The 19,157-nt window shown below is 51.4% G+C and overlaps 1 protein-coding gene across 5 annotated transcripts in view; it reads left to right on the forward strand.

The window, feature by feature from the left end:
• Positions 1-19,157, forward strand: part of TOM1L2 (target of myb1-like 2 (chicken)) — a 114,727-nt gene that overhangs the window by 70,443 nt on the left and 25,127 nt on the right. For all 5 annotated transcript variants that reach the window (XM_008566232.1, XM_008566233.1, XM_008566234.1 and 2 more), the window contains exons 4-7: positions 160-309; positions 9,662-9,796; positions 11,289-11,447; positions 15,060-15,176. In XM_008566232.1, the coding sequence (XP_008564454.1) occupies positions 160-309; positions 9,662-9,796; positions 11,289-11,447; positions 15,060-15,176 (561 nt within the window). The remainder of the gene's footprint in view (positions 1-159; positions 310-9,661; positions 9,797-11,288; positions 11,448-15,059; positions 15,177-19,157) is intronic.

Consider the following 19,157-nt stretch of genomic DNA (forward strand, 5'->3'; position numbering starts at 1 on the left):
AATTAGCGTGTGGGAATGCATGTGCCATCTAGGTTTGGCTGTAGAGGTGACACGTCAGAAAGATATCTAGGAGCAAGTCACATAGGGTGGTACCCTTCTCACTGCCTGGCATCTCCAGCTCCCACAGTGTTGCCCTCTCTCCTTCCCTCTCCACATCAGGTGCTGGAGACGTGTGTGAAGAACTGTGGCCACCGCTTCCACATCCTTGTGGCGAACCGAGATTTCATCGACAGTGTTCTGGTCAAAATCATCTCTCCCAGGAACAACCCTCCCACCATTGTACAGGACAAAGTGCTTGCTCTGATCCAGGTGGGTCAGCTTCTCTTGCTCAATTTTTGGAATGGAGTAAGATGGGACCTCTTATGAATTAGTCCTTATGTTCTCTCACCATTTGGAGGAAAAAATGGAGGCTTCTGGTTTTAAATATTTGTTGCAATCCACTTATCTCACTGAAATGAAACCCTGATCAGTGGCTCTCCAGCCGTTTGACAGAGCCTGCATGTAGCTTTCTGGGTACCTGGGCCTCTGCTGCCCACCAAGGCAGGTAGGAGGCCTCAACAGGCCACTAAGACAATGTGGAGTAGGAAGGGCCGTGTCAGAGCCATGCGCAGCATTGGCGAGGTTGCAGGGCAGGAGCCAACCGTGGGGCAGGTGAAGTGGGGTGGGGTGAAGAGGTGGAAATGGTGTTAAGGGATGTTTCATTGAGGAGATGACACTTCTGTTGGACTCTGAAAAATGATGAAGAGCTTGGGGGAAAGGTCAGAGTGCAAGAGCTATCACAGACAGAGAATAGCATGTTCATCAGAGAGCAGTTGACACATTTGGTATGTCTTCATTGTTAGTTGCTCTGTAATACGTTACCGCAAAACTTAGCAGCTTAAAACAACAAACGTTTATTATCTCATGGTTTCTGTGGGCCAGGATTCAGGAGTGGCTTAGCTGGGTGATTCTGGCCTGGGGTCTCATGAGGCCGCAGTCCTCAGAAGGCTCAGCTGGGGCTGGGGCTCCACTTACAAGATGATGCACCCACCTGGCTGTTGGCAGAAGGCTTATGGTTCCTTGCTGGGTGGTGGCAGGAGGCCTGAGTTTCTTACCACATGGACATCAAGGCTAGGTCTTGATGTCCTAGTCTTGGAAGTCACATGCCATCTTTTCTGTCATATTCTGTTTGTTAGAAGGGAGTCACCAGGTCCAGCCTTAAGAGTGAAGGAATTAGATTCCATCTCTTGAAGAGAGGAGGGTCAAAGAATTTGTGGACATATTTTAAAAACCATCACATGGGGAGCAGAACATAATGAATAATGTCTGGGCCAGGCTCGTGAGTGGGGAAGGGGAGAAGGCAGGAGATGAGGCCAGAGGATGGTCAGGAGCTGTGGCTGCATGTCCTGAGGAGTTGGGGCTGGGTCCTGTAGGCAGTGGGAAGCCATTGAAGGGTTCTGAGCTGGGGTGTACTCAGACCTGAATCTTAGAGCACCCTGGTGACAGGGCAAAAGGCATATAATCTACAAGCACATCCAACACGGGGAATTAATGCTGTGGTAGAGATAAGACGAGGTCCTGCAGGAATTGAGAGGAGAGGGGAGACCAACCCAGGGCTGGAGTGGGGCTCCAGCAAGGACAAGGAAGGCCACCAGGCAGGGGGTGGGGCTGGAAGGCAGGAGGCAGTGAGATAGAGGGGTGTTGAGATGTGATGCTCGGGAGGAGCGAAAGGCCTGAGCCAAGGAGCCCGTTCCCTCTGTCTGCTCTCTGTGCCTGAAAAGCCCTTCCCCAGCTCTTGCAGCAGTTGACTCTTATCCATCTTTCAGATGAGCTCTCTCTCACATCACCCTCTGTTGTGGTCTTCGAGCACCGGCCTTGCTAACTTCTATTGTCTGCCTTACTCTTCGGTGCCTGGGACATGGTGTCCCCAGGGTCTAGAGCAGTTGAATGTATGGAGTGGGTGTTGATAAGTTTTTATTTATTTATTTTTAATTAGTGGATGAGTGTATTTCACTGAAGCTCTGAGGAAGAGGAGTGTGGGTGACAGCAGAGCCCCCCCATGCTTCTGCTGAAGTGTCCCTGTCACCTCGTGCCCACCTGGCATCTTGCATGCTCACGCTTGTGCGTACTCTCTCTCTCTCACACACACATGCACACACATGCACTTCACCTCCCTTCCACCCTTCCCACCTCCAGTCCCCCCCAATCCCTCCTTCTGGGACTATGCTCCCCTTCCTTAACACCTCCAAGAATTTATCTCAGGGAAACTAATGGTGGCTTTTTCTCACTAAAGATGGGGCACTCCAGCCCAAACCCGTTATGCGGAGACAGCTCTCCACAGAGCCCACAGTGGCTGCAGACCTGGAAGGAACACTTCTGGGGTGAGAGCATCCTTACCTGAAGCCTGGCTGAGGCCTGGTGCGGGGGTTGGCCTGCCCCATAGCAAGAACAGCAATCATGAGGGTTATTGTCTGCACTGCCCTTGCTAACCCTGTGGGAACCCTGTCTAAGGGCAGACAGAGTGTCTGCACTGGCTATGGCCCCCAGCTGTTCCCTGGAGGATACCCAACCCCCCATACTCATCCTGACCTTGAAGCTTTCCCATGGGGGTCACAACCTCCCCACATTCCAGCTCCTCCCAACTTCTACTCAGCACTGCTTCTAACTTCAGGCAGGTATGGTAACTACTGTGGGCATCTACCTCCTAATCTGTAAAATGGAGCCAGGTTTCCTGCCTTCCTGCTCTCAGCCCTGAGCCCAAGACATCAGCCCATACAGTGCAGTGGCACATACACATGTTCCCAGGCCTCCCCCTGCTGGCTTGGCAGCAGCAGGGTGCACCTGGCCCATGGAGCCTGAGCAGAAGAGGGCCTTGAGGCACCTTGCAGGCTCCCATCTGGCCTGGACACAGTCTCCCCGGTCCAGCTGCGAAATGCAAGGGGCTTTAGTTAAAGGTACTCCCATGTGGGGGGTGGATGACCTAACTGGGGAGCGTTCCTTCTATCTGGGTTTTGCAGTGTTCATGAAGGGCCTCACCTTTGGTCATGGCCAGCCCACACAGAGAAAAGCAGGCAGCATTCAGAGCTGGTGGATGGCTTGGCTTCTGTAATGGGGTACACCGAATGAATAAATAGGGTCTTCAGCCTTTTCTTTTCTTTCTTTTTTTTTCTTTTTCTTTTTTAACTTTTTATTGAATTATAAAATATATACAGGGTTATAATATATATAATACAAAATTATAATATATGTACACATAAAAGTGTGTACAATTTGATAAATTTCTACAAACTGAACATATCCATGTAGCCAGCCCCTACACTGTGAAGCAAAATATGACCAGCCCCCCAAAAAGGTCACATTCCTGCATGACCCCTCACCTAACTCCTCACAGCATAGATGAGTTTTCCCCGTTCCTGAACTTTACCCACACATGCTCCTACAACGGTGCTGTCTCCTCTGTTGAGGCTGGCTCTGCTGCATTTGTGGGCAGCACAAGTGGCTGCCTGTGATTGTGGGTCTTTCGTTCCCTGTGCCCCCATTGCTGTGCTAGGTCCTGCGTGTGTTTATCCTTTTCACTGTTGATGGGCACTTGGTGTTCGCAGTTTGGAGCTGTTACCAAAAACGTTGTTATGCGCATCCAGCACATCTTTTGGTGAACATATGTATTCATTTTTATTGAGTATACGTTAAGTCGAATACATGAAACTGTCATTTTCATTGGTCAGAAATGATCCAATCTCATGTTGTACCTGAATACCTTGGAGTGAAGTTGCTGGGCGTGGGCATGGGCTGGCCTAGCTCTCCCGTGTTCTCTCCCACCAAGAGGCAAGAGCTTCAGTTGCTTCACGTCCTCACCAACATGCCCTGCCTTTTGTCTTCATTCCAGCCCATCTGATGAGTGTGGAGTGGTATTGCATCAGGTCAAACTTTTTTTAATTCCTTTAAGAAAAAAAAGATTTATTTGAATGTTGAATATACTTTTAAAACTGCACAAGCTCCCCAGAGTCTGATAATTCCCCCTGGGAGAGAACATGCTGCTCCCACCATGAGACAAGAATTGGGGGATGACAGATCATTGGCTCTCTTGCCAGTGCATGAGTAGGTAGTAGGCTATAATATAAATACGGCTAGACTGAAAAAAGGTTCAGCTAAAAGTGTGGGTACTGGACCATTAAGAATCTTCCTTACCATCCTTGTTATCAGGATGCTTCTCGGAGTCCTTTGGAACCCAGCTGCCCGGGCAGTGGGGCCAGGTCAGTCCTGGCCCTGTGGGGCCCTCAGGGACCCCACAGTTTAACGGGAGAGACTGAGGTCTGAAGATGATAGAGGGTCAGGCCCTAGCTGGGAGGCACTTGAGCCGGCTTTTGAATGTTGAGGGGGTGGTGGGGGAGGTGCAGCCCTAAACTTTTCATTCCAGAAAAGTAGATTGAGTGTTGGCATTAGAAAAGATTTTAAGGTGAAGGGGCGACACAGCCAAGCCCACCAGCCCCTCCACAGCCCCTCCAGCCCATGAAGCATGGCTGGGACTCCCAGCCGAGGTGGAACCCATGACTCTGATTACCAGCCTCTGGCTTGAGTCCACTGCCCTTTGGTTGCTCCTGATGATGGAAGCAGCGCTGCAGGCATTTTGAGGGGCAGGAGGAGGTTGGGTTCCAAACCAGCTTTTCTTTCTTTTTTTTTTTCCTTTTTTGTCTTTTTTACTGACCGGGAACGGGATCACAACCCTCGGTGTTGCGCCCGTACCAGGGACCGGCAACAGGATCGCAACCCTCGGTGTTGCGCCCGCACCGCGCTCAGCCAGTGAGCGGGAACTGGTCTCCACATGGGATCCGAACCCTCGACAGGAGCGCTGCCGCACTCCCAAGCGGCGCACTCTCCAGTGCGCCACTGGGCCGGCCCCCAAACCAGCTTTTCTAAACTCTCCCTGTGGCTGTCGGGAAGGGGGTGACAGAGCTTGTCTTTGCGCATTTGCCCACCTGGCCCACCATCCCTCCGATTCCCTTCCTTCGGTGCTGACCACAGGCATGGGCAGTTTAGGACTGGCCACAGAAGTGGCATTTCCAGAGGTATGTGTTTGTCTCTGCTGCCCCTTGGGCCTGCTGTAACGAGAATCCAGCTGATGCCTGTCCCTCCTTCCCCTCTGCGCTCCATCTGCCTCTCATCAAGGCTTTCTGTGTCTTCTGGCTGCCTTGTAGTCATCCAAAGCCACCTCAGCCCCCACAAAAAAGACAGCCCCTCAGGCTCATGTACTCCAGAGGACCCTCCTCTTCAGAATGCCCAAAGAAGTGCACCCTCTGTTTTTTCCAAGACTGAGCCCAGGGTGTGGACCCTGTGCAGTATGGTTCTGGGGCCATTTACCTGACACGGGAGTGAGGGCTTGGTTGGCTTCCCCCCACCATGGGCGTCTGCCCTTCTGGAATGGAGCCGGCTTCCCTGGTAGACACATTGAGAGCAGAGCAGTCTGGTTAGTGACTTGCCGATGCTCACTTCCAACCCCTTGACTACCTGAGGCTTTGCTTCAGGCAACCTTTAGTTTTCACCCCTAAGTTTTCACAGAGCCCTTGGCGTGTGTTCCTTTTTATTTCTTCACGTTGTCCCATTTGTTGGGAAGATAAGAAGGGCGCTCCTGCTCTATGCCATCCCTCAGCCTTTCCCTTGACATTGTTTTCAAGAAGAGAATGGTGTCATCCTGCTAGTGTAACCTCTGTGGTCACGCCTCCCCTGCCCTGCCCCTCTTCCCCAATGCCCCAGCAATAGAATCTAAAAATACTCTCTTTCCACTGAAGGTTTTTCTTTCCAAAGAAAGTGAGCTGATTGGGGTGGGGATGGGAGTGGGGGCAGGAAGGCCAGGAGGAGCTGAGGTACTGTGTTCTTTAGAGGTGTCAGAGGCCTGGCGGCTGGGCCTCTGGCCAGATTCTGTGTGGATGGCAGGCTCTCAGGGACCCTGTCACTGGAAGCAGGAATTCTGGTCTGGGGTCATAAGCAGAAGATGACAGAAGCCTCCTTTTGTCCAAAGGCACCTCAGAATCCATAGCTTAAATCAGCAATTGTTTATTGATCTGAAATTTGATGATTCAATACTTTGTTAAAACTTTGAGGGATACAGAAATGAATAGCATATGCTTCATGTTTGTGTAAGGTTTTAGTCTGGGGTTTCATGTACAAGCTAAAGGAATGAAGCAGATAAAAGCATGGATTGATCTCTTTCTTTTCTCCCTCCATTAGACATCCCTCTGGGTCTTTCAGCCCCCTAATAACTGTAGCCACAGGCAAGACAAGAGGGAATTTATAAAGAGCATGGCTTCCAGTGAGGTGGCCAGTTGGTCATTAACCAGCTGGCTTCCATGACAGGGGCCCTTCAGAGGGTACCAGTGCTTCCACATCCCTTTACTTTCTGATTAGGCAGCTGTTGGGGAGGACAGCCTGCCCCTATCCTCTCTGCCACCCCTGGGCTTCAGATTAGGGACTCTGAGAGTGGACCAGACCTCCTGAGGTTGGCCACATCTCCCCTAGGGAGGACTCTCAGCTGGGTCAGGCTTCCAGGGGGGCCCCTCCTTTGTCACTGTCACTTCAGTCTGTTGACAGCCTAAGTGGCCATCTTTCCTCTGGTCTCTGAAGTAGTAAAATAAAGATGCTTAGTAACCATGAGAACGGAATTCAATTTAACCCAACAAATGCTGACTGACTGCCTTCTCTGCGCAAGGGCAGGACTCAGTGTGTGCCTCCTAAAGGTGTCTGACCTGGTATAGAGGGAGACAGGAGCACAGTTATTTAGGCAAGACTCAAGAAGATTCTAGGACACATGGCATCTCTGGATTTCTCTCACCTCAGCATTTTCACATATGACTGTCCTTTTAAAGCTCCTCCCCTCCCCCCCACCATTTGTTCCTCTGCTGGCATCAGAATCTCGTTCAATAGAGATTACTGTCATGAACATATGCTCTGTTAGCAGCCACCTCACCCAGACTGCACAGGGGTCCCAGACAGAGGTTGGGATTGTGACAGGTGGGAAAGGGGTGCATGAGCCAAAACTGCTTGGTTGCAAATAACAGATGCCAACTCCAGCCTGCCTAGGCAAAGAGGATAGTTTGCCATGACAAGGCAGGGCCTCCCAGAAGCCCAGGTCACCCAGGCCAGAGGTGAGACTGGGCCGGAGAAGCAACAGAAGGGATCAGGAAGGCCCTCCTAATCCTCTCCTTATATGTCTGCACCTCTCAACATACCAGCTGCTCCTTTTTGAGAACACAGGCTGTCTCTGCCTCCTGCTCCTGGGCTGGCACATGGCTGCCTCCCAGGGCCCACATTGATAGAGGACAGTTTCTCCTACCCAGTGAGAACAACCCACCTCCCAGGCCAAGCTCATGGGAGGAGGAGAATCTGATCGGCCCACTTTAGGACACACATTTCCCTCCTCTCCTCACCCCACGGCGCAGACACAGCTAATGGGCATCTCTATGGGCGTGCAGGAAGGGGAGTGACCCCAGGAAGTATCCACTGGTTGAAGAGAATGGGGTTCCTTAATTGTCATTCTTATTATCTCCAGTTTGGCTTGGGTGGGTAGAGGGCCAGATGAATTGAAAGGAGCCCTTGGAGCTGTTTGTACTCCCACAGAAACAGAAGCATGAAGTGGCACCAGGAAGAACTGCTGTGCTGTTTCTTCCCCAGCCTCCCACTGTGGCCTGAAAAACTGGTCTTCAGACTCTAAAGTTGAGACCCTAAACTAACATGCTAGAACATTTTGAAGCTAGAGTCACAGGGCTCCACTGGGTTTTGAGTCAGGTGGAGTCAGCCAGGCAGCTGGTGGGGGCTGGGCTCTGGGGCATCCTTGGGGGGACATGAAGGGCAGGCCAGACAGCACTGCTCTCTAACTGGGCCTCTGCAGGCACCTACAGCCCCCCTCAGAATCCAGAAGGAAGTTGTGGCCAAGAGGGGTGCCCTGGTGTGACGGTGTTAAAACCCCAAGTATGCAAATTAAATAAGTGGATGACGGAAAGCCAGGCTGACAGTAGTCTTTGTAGTAAGTGAGATGCATTGGTCTTAATTAAGGAGGGTTTTTGGAAACTGACCTTTTAACTTTTTTTTTTTTTTTTTTCCTTTTTTTGTCTCTTTTTTTGTGACCGGCAACGGATCGCAACCCTCAGTGTCGCGCCCGTACCGGACTGGGACCGGCAACGGGATCGCAACCCTCGGCGTTGCCCCCGCACCTCGCTCAGCCAGTGAGCGGCCGGTCTGTATGTGGGATCTGAATCCTCGGCGGGAGCACCGCTGCACTTCCCAAGCGGCGCACTGTAGGAGTGCGCCACCGGGCCGGCCCTGACCTTTTAACTTTGCATGGGTCTGTTGGTTAGAGATAGAGTTTCTGTGGCTGCCTCAGGATTGGTTGGAAGGCATTGCTGGAGCCAGGGAGGCAGTTAAGTGCTATAACGATTACAGACTTGTTCATGGAGCCATAAGCACTGGAGGCCCTGCTGCCTCCTCTGGGTATGTATGGTGACCAGGGCAGCATGGGATTGGTTGGCCTTGTTTCTGGGGAGCCCTTTGGGTATATTTCTTTTTTTTTTTTTTCCTTTTTGTCTTTTTTACTGACCGGTAACGGGATCGCAACCCTCGGTGTCGCGCCCGTACCAGGGACCGGCAACGGGATCGCAACCCTCAGTGTTGCGCCTGCACCGTGCTCAGCCAGTGAGCGGAAACCGGTCTTCACATGGGATCCGAACCCTCAGCGGGAGTGCCGCCGTGCTCCCAAGCAGCGCACTCTCCAGTGTGCCTTCGGGCCGGCCCGGTATACTTCTTTTTTTGATACATTCTGTTAACTTCCAAAGAACAGAATTTTTTTTTTCTAACTTTTATGAGTTTTATGAATTAATAGAAATGGGGCTCTTTCGTATCCGTGTTGTGTTTTCACTTAGGGGAATCTAATGGTTGTGCTTTCCAGTGGGTTTTTTGAGTTGGGCCCAGGTATGTTGACACTGTTGGCAGCATGACATAATAGAAGAAGCTTGGGGCTGGGAGCAGGACCCCCAGCCATGGGCCCATGTGTGGCTCCCTCCGAGCTCTTCTGCCCCTGAGCTGCAGTCATCTTACCTGCCAGCAACGGGACTGGGCTAGGCAATTCCAGCTTTAACAGTCTCTGATCTATGAGGAAACCTGGAGTCAGCCTTTATTGCATGTCACACATCAATTTCTCTTTTCCTTTCTGCTCAGTTTGCTCATGGTCCCCGCCTCCACCAGCATAAATTGTCAGGGCAGAGTGTGATGATGAACGTGCATGAGGACCCACCACTGCGCTCCTGCACTGAGGGCTCGTGTCCTACTGTGAGGCCACTAGCTGAGCCTTCCATCCCTTCAGCTAAACCGCCCCCACAATTGATTTCCTTGTGATTAGGGAAATGCTGGCATTTCAAGATGTGCCAGAGCGCATGGGGTGTTCTCTGTCTCCTCTCCAAGGAAATACAAGCTGAATTAAGTTTTGTGTTTTTGTTCACGCTCAGCAGCACCATTGAAAACCAGGAATTCACCAGCCATGTTGTGGCAGCGATTGCAGGAGGAGAGGAACAGAGTAGGTTTGACAGTGCAATTTACATTTGAGTGCAGGAGAGTGTTGGCCTCAGAGAGGACATGAGCTGCTTTGGATTTTTAGACATAGTGAGAAATGCTCCTAACAGTCCTTCTGTCTTCCCAGGCGTGGGCTGATGCCTTTCGAAGCAGTCCTGATCTTACCGGCGTTGTGCACATATATGAGGAGTTGAAGAGGAAAGGGGTTGAATTTCCCATGGCAGACTTGGACGCTCTGTCTCCCATTCACACACCACAGCGGGTAAGCTTCCAGCTGGTATTTTCTAGAAAGACCTACTGCAGAATGGGTGAGCCAAGCCGCTGCCACCATCCTTCTGCTACTCCCTTTGAATTATTCAGCTTGTCATCATGCTTTCTTAAAGCTCGAGGGCATTTCTTTTAATAACAAGGGGAATGCAGAGTGAGACAGCTGGTCGACTGGTGATGAAGTGGCAGCAGTGTCTCCCCCACCTCCCTCCCTGCTTTTCACACTGACTAAGGAAGAGTATAATAGAGGGATCAGTTCAGGCGGTTTCATGGAAATGGCTGCTTGGGCGGAGCCATCCTGTGAGGGACATTAGCACCTGCTCTTCAGAGGCCCATAGAATCTGGTGTGGGAATCCCATTCTCATTGCCTGAGAGCACCAGAGCATCTTAGAGCAGTGCAGAGGGATGTATGTTACTCAGCATGGGGCAAAGAAAAGCTTTCTGTTTTTTCAACTGTATAAGTCAAATGGATCTAAATTTTTTTTTGAGCTATGAACATTCAACATCAATCCAGTCCTGAATTCCATCAACTTTGGGACTCAAAGCCCAAAAACGGCCCATTTAGGGACATCCCGCTGAAGCTCTTATGATGTCAACAGTAAGTGGAACATTGTGGACAGGGCACCTCTGTGCTTCAGAATTGAAAGCACACTGGTGATGCCATTCGTGGTTTTGCAGGGAAGCTAGTCTCTCTAAGGGCTGGGAATCAGCTCCTAGCCCAGAAGACAGCCATGAAAGCTCCAGGATCCGCAAGAGGCACCTTGTCCCAGTACACTTTGCCTCGCTGACCCCATCTGCCCATCTCTGAAATGGGGACCTCAAGAAGGACAGCGCACCTGTGCATGTCTCGTTTGAGCACATGAGTCAGAGTTCCTGAGGCGATCTGAGAGGCTCTGAGGGAAGGCACAGGAATTGTACTTTCCAAAGCATTATTCTCATTATGATCCCTCCAAACCACTCACAATGCTTAGTGGAGTAAACATAACCTGTTTTATTATTCTAATAATGACAGAACAGTGGTGTTGTTCCTATAATTACAAAGAACATTTGGTAAATTGCATAATTACTATTTATATTCGTCTACTTGTAAAGACCAAAATATAATCTTTTGGTACCAAATAAAGATTCATGATTAGCAAAACTTAATAACAAGCCCCCCTCCACTCGGATCCTGAGGTGGTCTTCATAATGGGAACCATGACCGGAATGCTCACAGAGCACTTTGAGTTGCTTTGGTTGTCTGTCACACACACCTTGTGAGGTAAGTAGAGGGAGGAGTCGGTGGTGGCCCCACCTCATGGATGGGGAGGCTAGGCTCAGAGGGGTTCTGTGAGCCTCACTGGGGCAGCAGTGGAGCTGGGCCCCAGCTTTTCTGCAGGCAGCTCTGCTGGGAAGTGCCACCGGGCAGGGGGTGGGGGAGGGGAGCTGCCAGGCCCAGCCGCACAGGCAGCCCAAGTGAACAGTGGACTTTGTTTTTGCTGTGCCAGAGCGTCCCTGAAGTGGATCCAGCTGCAACCATGCCCAGGTCCCAGTCGCAGCAGAGGACAAGCACCAGCTCCTATTCCTCGCCTCCTCCTGCTCCCTACTCATCTCCGCAGGCCCCGGCTCTGAGTGTGACTGGCCCCATCACGGCCAATTCCGAACAGGTAGCTGTATACTTCGGGGCTACAGGCAAGCCAGCTAACCATCCTCATTCACCTTTCCAGGAGACACATACAGAGGCCTCCCCAGACCAGACGCTGTGCTGGGTGTCAGAATCACAAAGATGGAAGAGCTCAGTCCCTTAAGAAGACAGATGATGCCAGGACAGTCATGCTAGAATGTGGTCACACTGTGGTGGGGAGCAGAGCTAAGTGCTCTGTGAGCCCAGAGTTGAGCAGTGCATGGAAGGCAGTTCAGGGAGCTGACACACTGAGGGTCCTGAGACAGGAGTGGGGCTTTGTCAGGTGAGGTCTCACGCAAGGAGTGGCATCAGCATGGGTGGAGGCGCCGAGGAGCAGGACTCTCTCAGGGAACTGCTGGTAGCTTGACTGGAGAGTAGGTCCTGTGTGGAGCTCAGGTGGTGGAGGAAACAGTGACAGAAAGAGAGGCAAAAAGCACAGGAATGCAGTTGAGTTGTGAATGGGCTTGTCTATCACACAGGTTTAGATCTGTCCTATAAGAAACGTCATCATCAGAAGCCAGTGACCGGATCAGCAGGGTGCCTGCCTACCTTCCTGGGCTACTTCCCAATAAGCTAATGCAGTTTTAACCTAAAACTGGATTTTTTTTAGATGAATTGTGGTGACTGGTCTTTAGGTGGATTTATAGAATTCCCATTAGTTAAAATTTGAGAATTGGTCAGACTTGAAAAAAAATCTATTCAATGTTTATATTTTGAAATCCTTATTTACTGTTTGTGACAATGTCATTTGGAAACTCATTGAAACAGAGGGGCCAACAGGGAGGGGGAGAGGGAAGGGGAGAGGGTGGATAAGGGGTATAAAGAATAAGTATGATTTGTCATAATGAATATGCTAATAATAATTTTAAAAAAGAAAGAAACAGAGGGGCCAAGCGATTGAGTGCAGGGGAGGGCAGCACTGTGCCAGGCCGGTGTTCTGTTAGCTTCTCTCCCAGCTCTGAGGAGGCAGCATGATGCAGGCAGGAGGAGTGAACTGCTAGTCATACAGGCCTGGGCCTGAGCCACTCTGCTGCTCACCATGAAGCTTCTGTCAGAACATTTAGCCTTAGTTTCCTTTTTTTTTTTTTTTTTTTTTTTTTTTTTTTTTTTTTTTCGTGACCGGTAACGGAATCGCAACCCTCAGTGTCGCGCCCGTACCGCGAATGGCAATGGGATCGCAACCCTCGGTGTCGCGCCCGCACCACGCTCAACCAGTGAGCAGACCAGTCTCTATATGGGATCCAAACCCTCGGCGGGAGCGCCGCCGCACTCCCAAGCGCCGCACTCTACCGAGTGCGCCACCAGGCCGGCCCAGCCTTAGTTTCCTTTAAGTAGAACAGTGACAGTCCTTCCCTCTTATCCCACAGGGCGGCCATGGGCATGATGGACAGCTGGAGGAGGCTCTTATGGTAGCCACCTCAGTGCTATGTGCACCTCTGGGGGAAGAGGTCCAAACCCACAGCTAAGTGTAGGTTTACATTACCTGTGGGCCTGTGTCACTGATCCCTGCCCCTCCTCGTTACCCACACTGGCCAAGGCCTTCCCTTAGAAAGTCTCCAGCTCTGGGCCAGCCCGGTGGCGCACTGGATAAGTGCGCTGCTTGGGAAGTGCGGCGGTGCTCCCGCCCGAGGGTTCGGATCCCACATACAGACCGGTTCCCGCTCACTGGCTGAGCGAGGCGTGGGAGCAACACCGAGGGTTGCGATCCCGTTGCCGGTCCCCGGTCCAGTATGGGGGCAACACTGAGGGTTGCGATCCGTTGCCGGACACGGAAAAAGTCAAAAAAAAAAAAAAAAAAAGTCTCCAGCTGTATCTGTGGGCAGAACTGTGCCCTTTGTGCTCTGAGGGAAGGCAGAAATTGTTTGAAGTTAGACAGTCATGAGCACTTCACTGAGTCGCTGTCAGTGCGCTGGGTGCTCAGGAAAGACCCTCCCAGCAGCCAGCACAGTCGAGAGGATGGTATGCCTTTTGCCCCCGGGGGAGAATGGACACAGAGGCAGGCAGATAGGTAACCAGCCAGGCTTAGGGGACCAGCACTTCAGAGCCCACATGGTTGCTAACTGTAGCAGTTCTGGGCCTCGCAGGCAAGAAACCTCTTCTCAGCCAGGACTTTGGAGGAGGTCCCTGGGCCATCCACCAAGCAGAGCCAGGCAGAACCTCACAGGACCTGGACTATTTCCTTGGTTGACCATTGGTTGAGGTCTCCTGTCCCTGTCTCTATGCTGCAGGTACAGAACTCAACCCAGCAGACTTTCTGCACTAAATAGTGAAGGGTCTGCTGAGAGGACTCATCAGCCCAGGAAAGGCTGCCGTTGCTGCTGCGATGGAAACTGTGCAGGGAGTGGGCCTGAAGGAGGAGGTGGGAGTGGTTGCTTCTACCTCAGGAAGGGCGAGGGAGAATCAGAAAAGGCTTCACCGAGGAGAGGAGGTGTTGCTTGAGCCGGGTCACAGTGCAGGAAGAACAACTTCACAGTCTGGCTCTCTGGACATTTGAGCAGGAACGGGAACCACACATGTGCAGTAAAGAGCGCGCACATGCCAGTGCCCTACAGGCACTTTCAGCCACCCTGTGATGTGGGCTATTATTCCTGCTTTCCCCTAGGAGAGGAGACTGAGGCTCAGAGAAGCTCTGGGCGTTGCCACTACTGTAGAGGCCCCATGCTCACGGAGTCTTCTAGGGCCCCTTCCAGTATCCTGTGGCAGTTCTTGGATTTCCCTCCAACATGTATTGGGATGAAGAGGAATTTCTGTGCAGATTCTTCTATGATGCCTCACTGTGCATTGAAGGTCCCTGTGGCCTCCACAAGGATGTCTCGAGGGGTTTAGAGAATGAAGGAGGTGATCCGAAGCACAGGGCTGGAGACAGAGGGCAGAGGGTTTACAGTGTTGCTGTTGCAGGAAAGAAGGCTCAGGCCTTGGCTCAGGTCTGTGCTTTGGGGAGCACTGATAAGTAGGCAGATTGGGTAGTTTTCAAGGGGTCGTGTTACCAGCTAGGGAACTGGGGGGGAGGGGTCTCCCCTGTGGTCTTCTCTCAGTCCCCCTCCCTCATTCTTGCACAGTGGCCAACCTCTCAGAGAATCAGAGTATTTAGATTATAAAACTCCTAGGTACAGAATCTGTAACTATGAGGTTCATAGAAAAGGATCTCAGCCATGAAGGGACCTTAGAGCGCTTGTATTCCTATACTTGGATTTTAAAGAGCAGAAACGGAGGCCCTGAAAGGTTAAGTTCTTTTTTACTCAAGGTCCTGTTGTGGGAGAGCCGAGATTGAAAACCAGCTCAGTTCACTCCTGACCCAGCGCTTCTCACTGCACAGTGCTGCCCCAGTGTCAAGGGCAGAGCAACACCAATGACAGGCTTCTGGTGACCAGCGCCCTTTGTGGTGGCCTTGCTTCCCCGTTGAGTTCTCAGAGCTGCCATCACCCTCACAGGCAGGAGGGAGATAAGAAGACTTTTATGGCACACATTTGGAAAGGTGACCTAGATCTCAGTGAGTGGGACTGTCACCAACCTGAGGAGCTAGCTGGTTCTGATATTCCAGGTACAGGGTGACTGACCTCTCCTTCCTGCTTTCCTCCCTTGTGGCCCCCAACAGATTGCCAGGCTGCGGAGTGAACTGGACGTTGTCCGAGGAAACACGAAAGTTATGTCCGAAATGTTAACAGAAATGGTCCCTGGGCAGGAGGACTCGTCTGATCTGGAGCTGCTGCAGGTCAGGAGGACCCCATCTTGTGGAAGCGCTGGGCCTGAGCACAGAGCAGCTCACCTGCTGCACACTGTGGCAGGACCCCACTTAGGCGCAGCAGTGAGGCAGGACAGGTCCAGTGGCCCTCTTGTCAAAAGGCACCGAGTCCACATGGGCTCTTGCTCAGCCTCATGTTTCCGTCTCTCTTTTTTATCTTCCTTCATAATATTTTTTTCCTGATTATAAAATGCTAGCTGTAGAATACATGACCATCAAAAGAAAAAGAAAGTACAGAGAAGAAAATGATAATTTTCTTTAACCCAAGCATCCACAAATAACCACTGTCGACATTTTGATGTCTTTTCTTTTATACTTTCTTCTGTTTATTTATTTATTTATTTATTTATTTTTATTTATTTATTTTTAAAAGATGACCGGTAAGGGGATCTTAACCCTTGACTTGGTGTTGTCAGCACCACGCTCACCCAGTGAGCAACCGGCCATCCCTATATGGGATCCGAACCCGTGGCCTTGGTGTTATCAGCACCGCACTCTCCCGAGTGAGCCACAGGCCAGCCCCATCTTCTGTTTATTTTAAATGTAGTTGAGTTCATACTATGTGTACAATTTTGTGTATCGCTTTAGTCCCTCAATGTTAGGTCACAAACATTCTGCAGCAGGCCTTTTCAGCCTTGATTGCACTTAGGCATCCTTCTAGTAGAGCCTTACCCCTGTGATATTCCTGAGCCTGAGATAAAGTTTGAAGCTCCTGTTCTTACTCCAAATGTTGGAAGCGTAGCAGAAAAGGGTCCAGGAGCAGGCCAGCCTGCTGTCCCACCCTCAGACTAGAGTCAGGTACCCGACCTCAGGCCCATTTCCCAGGCCAGCCATGTCCAGAGCCATTGACCCAGCCTCAGACAACTCTGACATTTGCAGAAAATGGCAGTGGCACTGCCCTTAGAAATGGTGACTTTTTGGAGGGGTAGAAGAAGGATGCTGTGAACTGCAGGTGCCAGATATTCTGCTGCTTGGGTGCACAGGGTGCTGGTTGGGCAATCCGGTGTGATGCCTCTCCATGTGTCTGCTGCTGCTGCTGCTGCTGTTTTTGTTCAGCACCCAGTTGTCAGTCCTGGCCCTCTGAATGCCATACCTCCTACCCTGCTATTGGCACACACTTGCCCGCTGTGAAGGCTCAGCTCTAATGGCCCCACCCTTCAGGAGTACGCACACCCAGGGTGGCTCGGCCTGGTCCCAGGCTGCTTCTTGTAGTGCCCCCTTGCTACTCCAAAGCTGTCAGCTCCTATGGGGATGAGGACAGATGGAGGCCTGCATTTGGCCTAACACAGAGCACATCCCTAGGGGCACAGAGATGCATGAGCTGAGGTTCCTGCTCGGGAGGAGCTCACAGCTTAGTGCAGGAGATGGGAAGCGGAACAGCTGTCTCCATGTAACCACAGTGTCAGCTGCGTGCCGCTGAGACAAGGTACCCTTGCCCAGCCCCAGGGAGTATCCCTGAGTGGCTTCCTGCCAGTCCCTAGGCCTCACTGCTGACACCAGCATCAGACCAAGCTTGCCTCAGCTCAGTGGGTCCAACTGTCCATGTGCCACACTCCATGGGACCCAGCCTCCCTTTAATGCATCGTCATTGGGCTCCATTCCCGGCTTGCGGGCGGGGTTCTGCCAGGCATTATCCAGATGCACAGGAATTTGAGGTCAGTCCAGAAACTGAAAAGGCCTCTTGAGGCAGTTTTGTGCTGTGTCAGCGCTGAAATTCCTGCTGACGGGGGGTTTGCTCTGGACGGAGCTGAGCTCCTGGCGGCAGGGGGTGGGTTGAACAAAGCCAGGATGCTTCCAGACAGCCAGAGCAGAGCCAGACAGCAGCAATACTCTGTGTGTGTGTGTGTGTGTGTGTGTATGTGTGTATGTGTGTGTGTGTGTGTGTGTGTGAGAGAGAGAGAGAGAGAGACAGACACTGGAGGATTTTTTTGTTTTTTTTTTTTAAACAATCCTATCAGCCAAGACAAACAGAACCTAATCTCCTGGCGTCAGCTCACAGTTTTCAAAAATAGGTTGCTTCCCATGACGTTTTCCTTCCCTCTGTTTTCTTCCAGCTCCAAGCCTACCAGCCCTCACTGCTATCTTATAAATCAAACAGAAAAAGAATGATTCTGGGTGTCAGTGGGAGGCTGTCCTTTCAGCATGGGAGATTTGGGAGTTGGGCCACACTGGGCTTCCTGACTGGTGGCCTCATGCCTCAGCCATCCCTGACATCTCCCCTCCTCTCCTTCCCTGGCAGTCAGAAGCCAGCGGGCAGGGTCTCCCAAGGGTTAGAGCTGCACTAAACAGTGAGCCTTCCACATGGAAAAAGGCCACAGTCTGCTTGGAAAGTGCTGGGATCAGAATGCATCCCCAGGACCTCACAATCGAGCTGGAGGGCAGCCAGAGTGCTCAGGGCGGAAGCAGTCCAGAGCTCTGTGAGCTGGCCAGGGCTGCGGAATTAAACACATTTGTCACCAACCCAAGTGTCCCCGCCAACAGAAGCTGTTCCCAACTTGAGTGTAAATAGCTGGGTAGGAGGTGGAGGGGATGGGGAGAGAGGTAATTGGAGGTGTCAGCCCCGGGATGCACTGGTGTGGCTCATCATAATTGTGGGCAGGTTATGTCCCGATTGCTTCCTGCATGTCGCAAAGCACTTCCAGGCGAAGGCTCCCACAGCCCGGCTGGAGTAGCAGGTGGGAAAAACAGGAAGCTTAGTAGTGGAGCCATTTGCCTGAGGGCATGTGGGTAGGTGACTGGTATTAGAGGGAAGGCTTAGGCCACTCTCAACACCCTGTGCTGTCAGCTTAGCTGGAGCCCCCGAGGAAAATGGAGGCAGGGTGCCCTGAGTGAGCACAGCAGCTCCTCCTCTCGGGCCAAGTGTCACATCCTTCACTGTCTAAGCAGGGAGAGACCATTGTGCAGCCAGTCCAGCTCCACAGCCATGCTCAGATTCCTCTACAGCATCTTGTCTAGTGCCTACCTGATGTTTCTTCACAGCCCCAATGACCAGCTGTTCACGGCAGCTCAGGGAAGTACTTCTGTTTTCAAACCAATGTCTCAGACTTTGGGAAGCAGCACAGCAGGTAGAGAGAATGCAGGCTTACGAATCGCTGGGTTCACATCCTGGCCCTCCCCCTGACCAACTGGCTGGGTGATGCCAGGCAAGTCACTGGCCCCCTCTGAGCCTGCTTCTCCTCCATTGGTCACTCTCATCTTGGAAGTCCTGGCACAGAGCAGGGCACAGGTGAGTCCCCTGTATATCGCAGCTTCCGTGACTACTGTTGGAAAGGCCTTTCATGCACTGAGCTAAAGTCTGTCTCGGGGCTGGCCAGTTAGTTCAGTTGGTTAGAACGCAACCTTACAACACTAAGGTCATAGATTTCGATCCCCATACTAGCCAGCTGCCAAAAGAAAAAAAAAGTAAAGTCTGTTTCCCTGTAACTTTGACCCTGGTCTGTCTCCTTAGACAACAGAACAAAACTAATTCCTCTTTCACATGAGTAGGTCTTTGAATGTAGCCCACCTTGTAGATAAAGAGGCATTTCTTCATAAGAGGCTGACACTGTCAAATGGAAAACCCTGCTCCATCTCCTGTGTGGCTGTTCAGCCCTATCTTCCTCATCTTGTGCATGAACACTTGAGTCTGGACCTGAAATACGAGACTCTGCATCTCTCCCTGCTATAGTGCATGCCCTTGGCTGCAGCCTGAGTGCAGCTTTCTGGGATCTTTAAAGATCCTGATTCTGTCTCCCAGTGCCCTCTGTCTCTCCCAATTTAGCCTTTTGAGCTTTGCCTTCAATTGATAATAACTTTTAATTAATCCAATGATGCCAAAAATGGATGTTCTTATATGAGCAGTTATCAGATAATAGAAGAAGCTGTTCTGCTCACTGTTTCTTCAAGTAGAAGATGGTGCATCCCCTGTTGCTTCTTGCCTTTCACTTCAACAAAGACAGAATGACTAAGGCC

The sequence above is a fragment of the Galeopterus variegatus genome, unplaced genomic scaffold, assembly GCF_000696425.1.
Source record: "Galeopterus variegatus unplaced genomic scaffold, G_variegatus-3.0.2 Scaffold229, whole genome shotgun sequence".
NCBI lineage: Eukaryota > Metazoa > Chordata > Mammalia > Dermoptera > Cynocephalidae > Galeopterus > Galeopterus variegatus.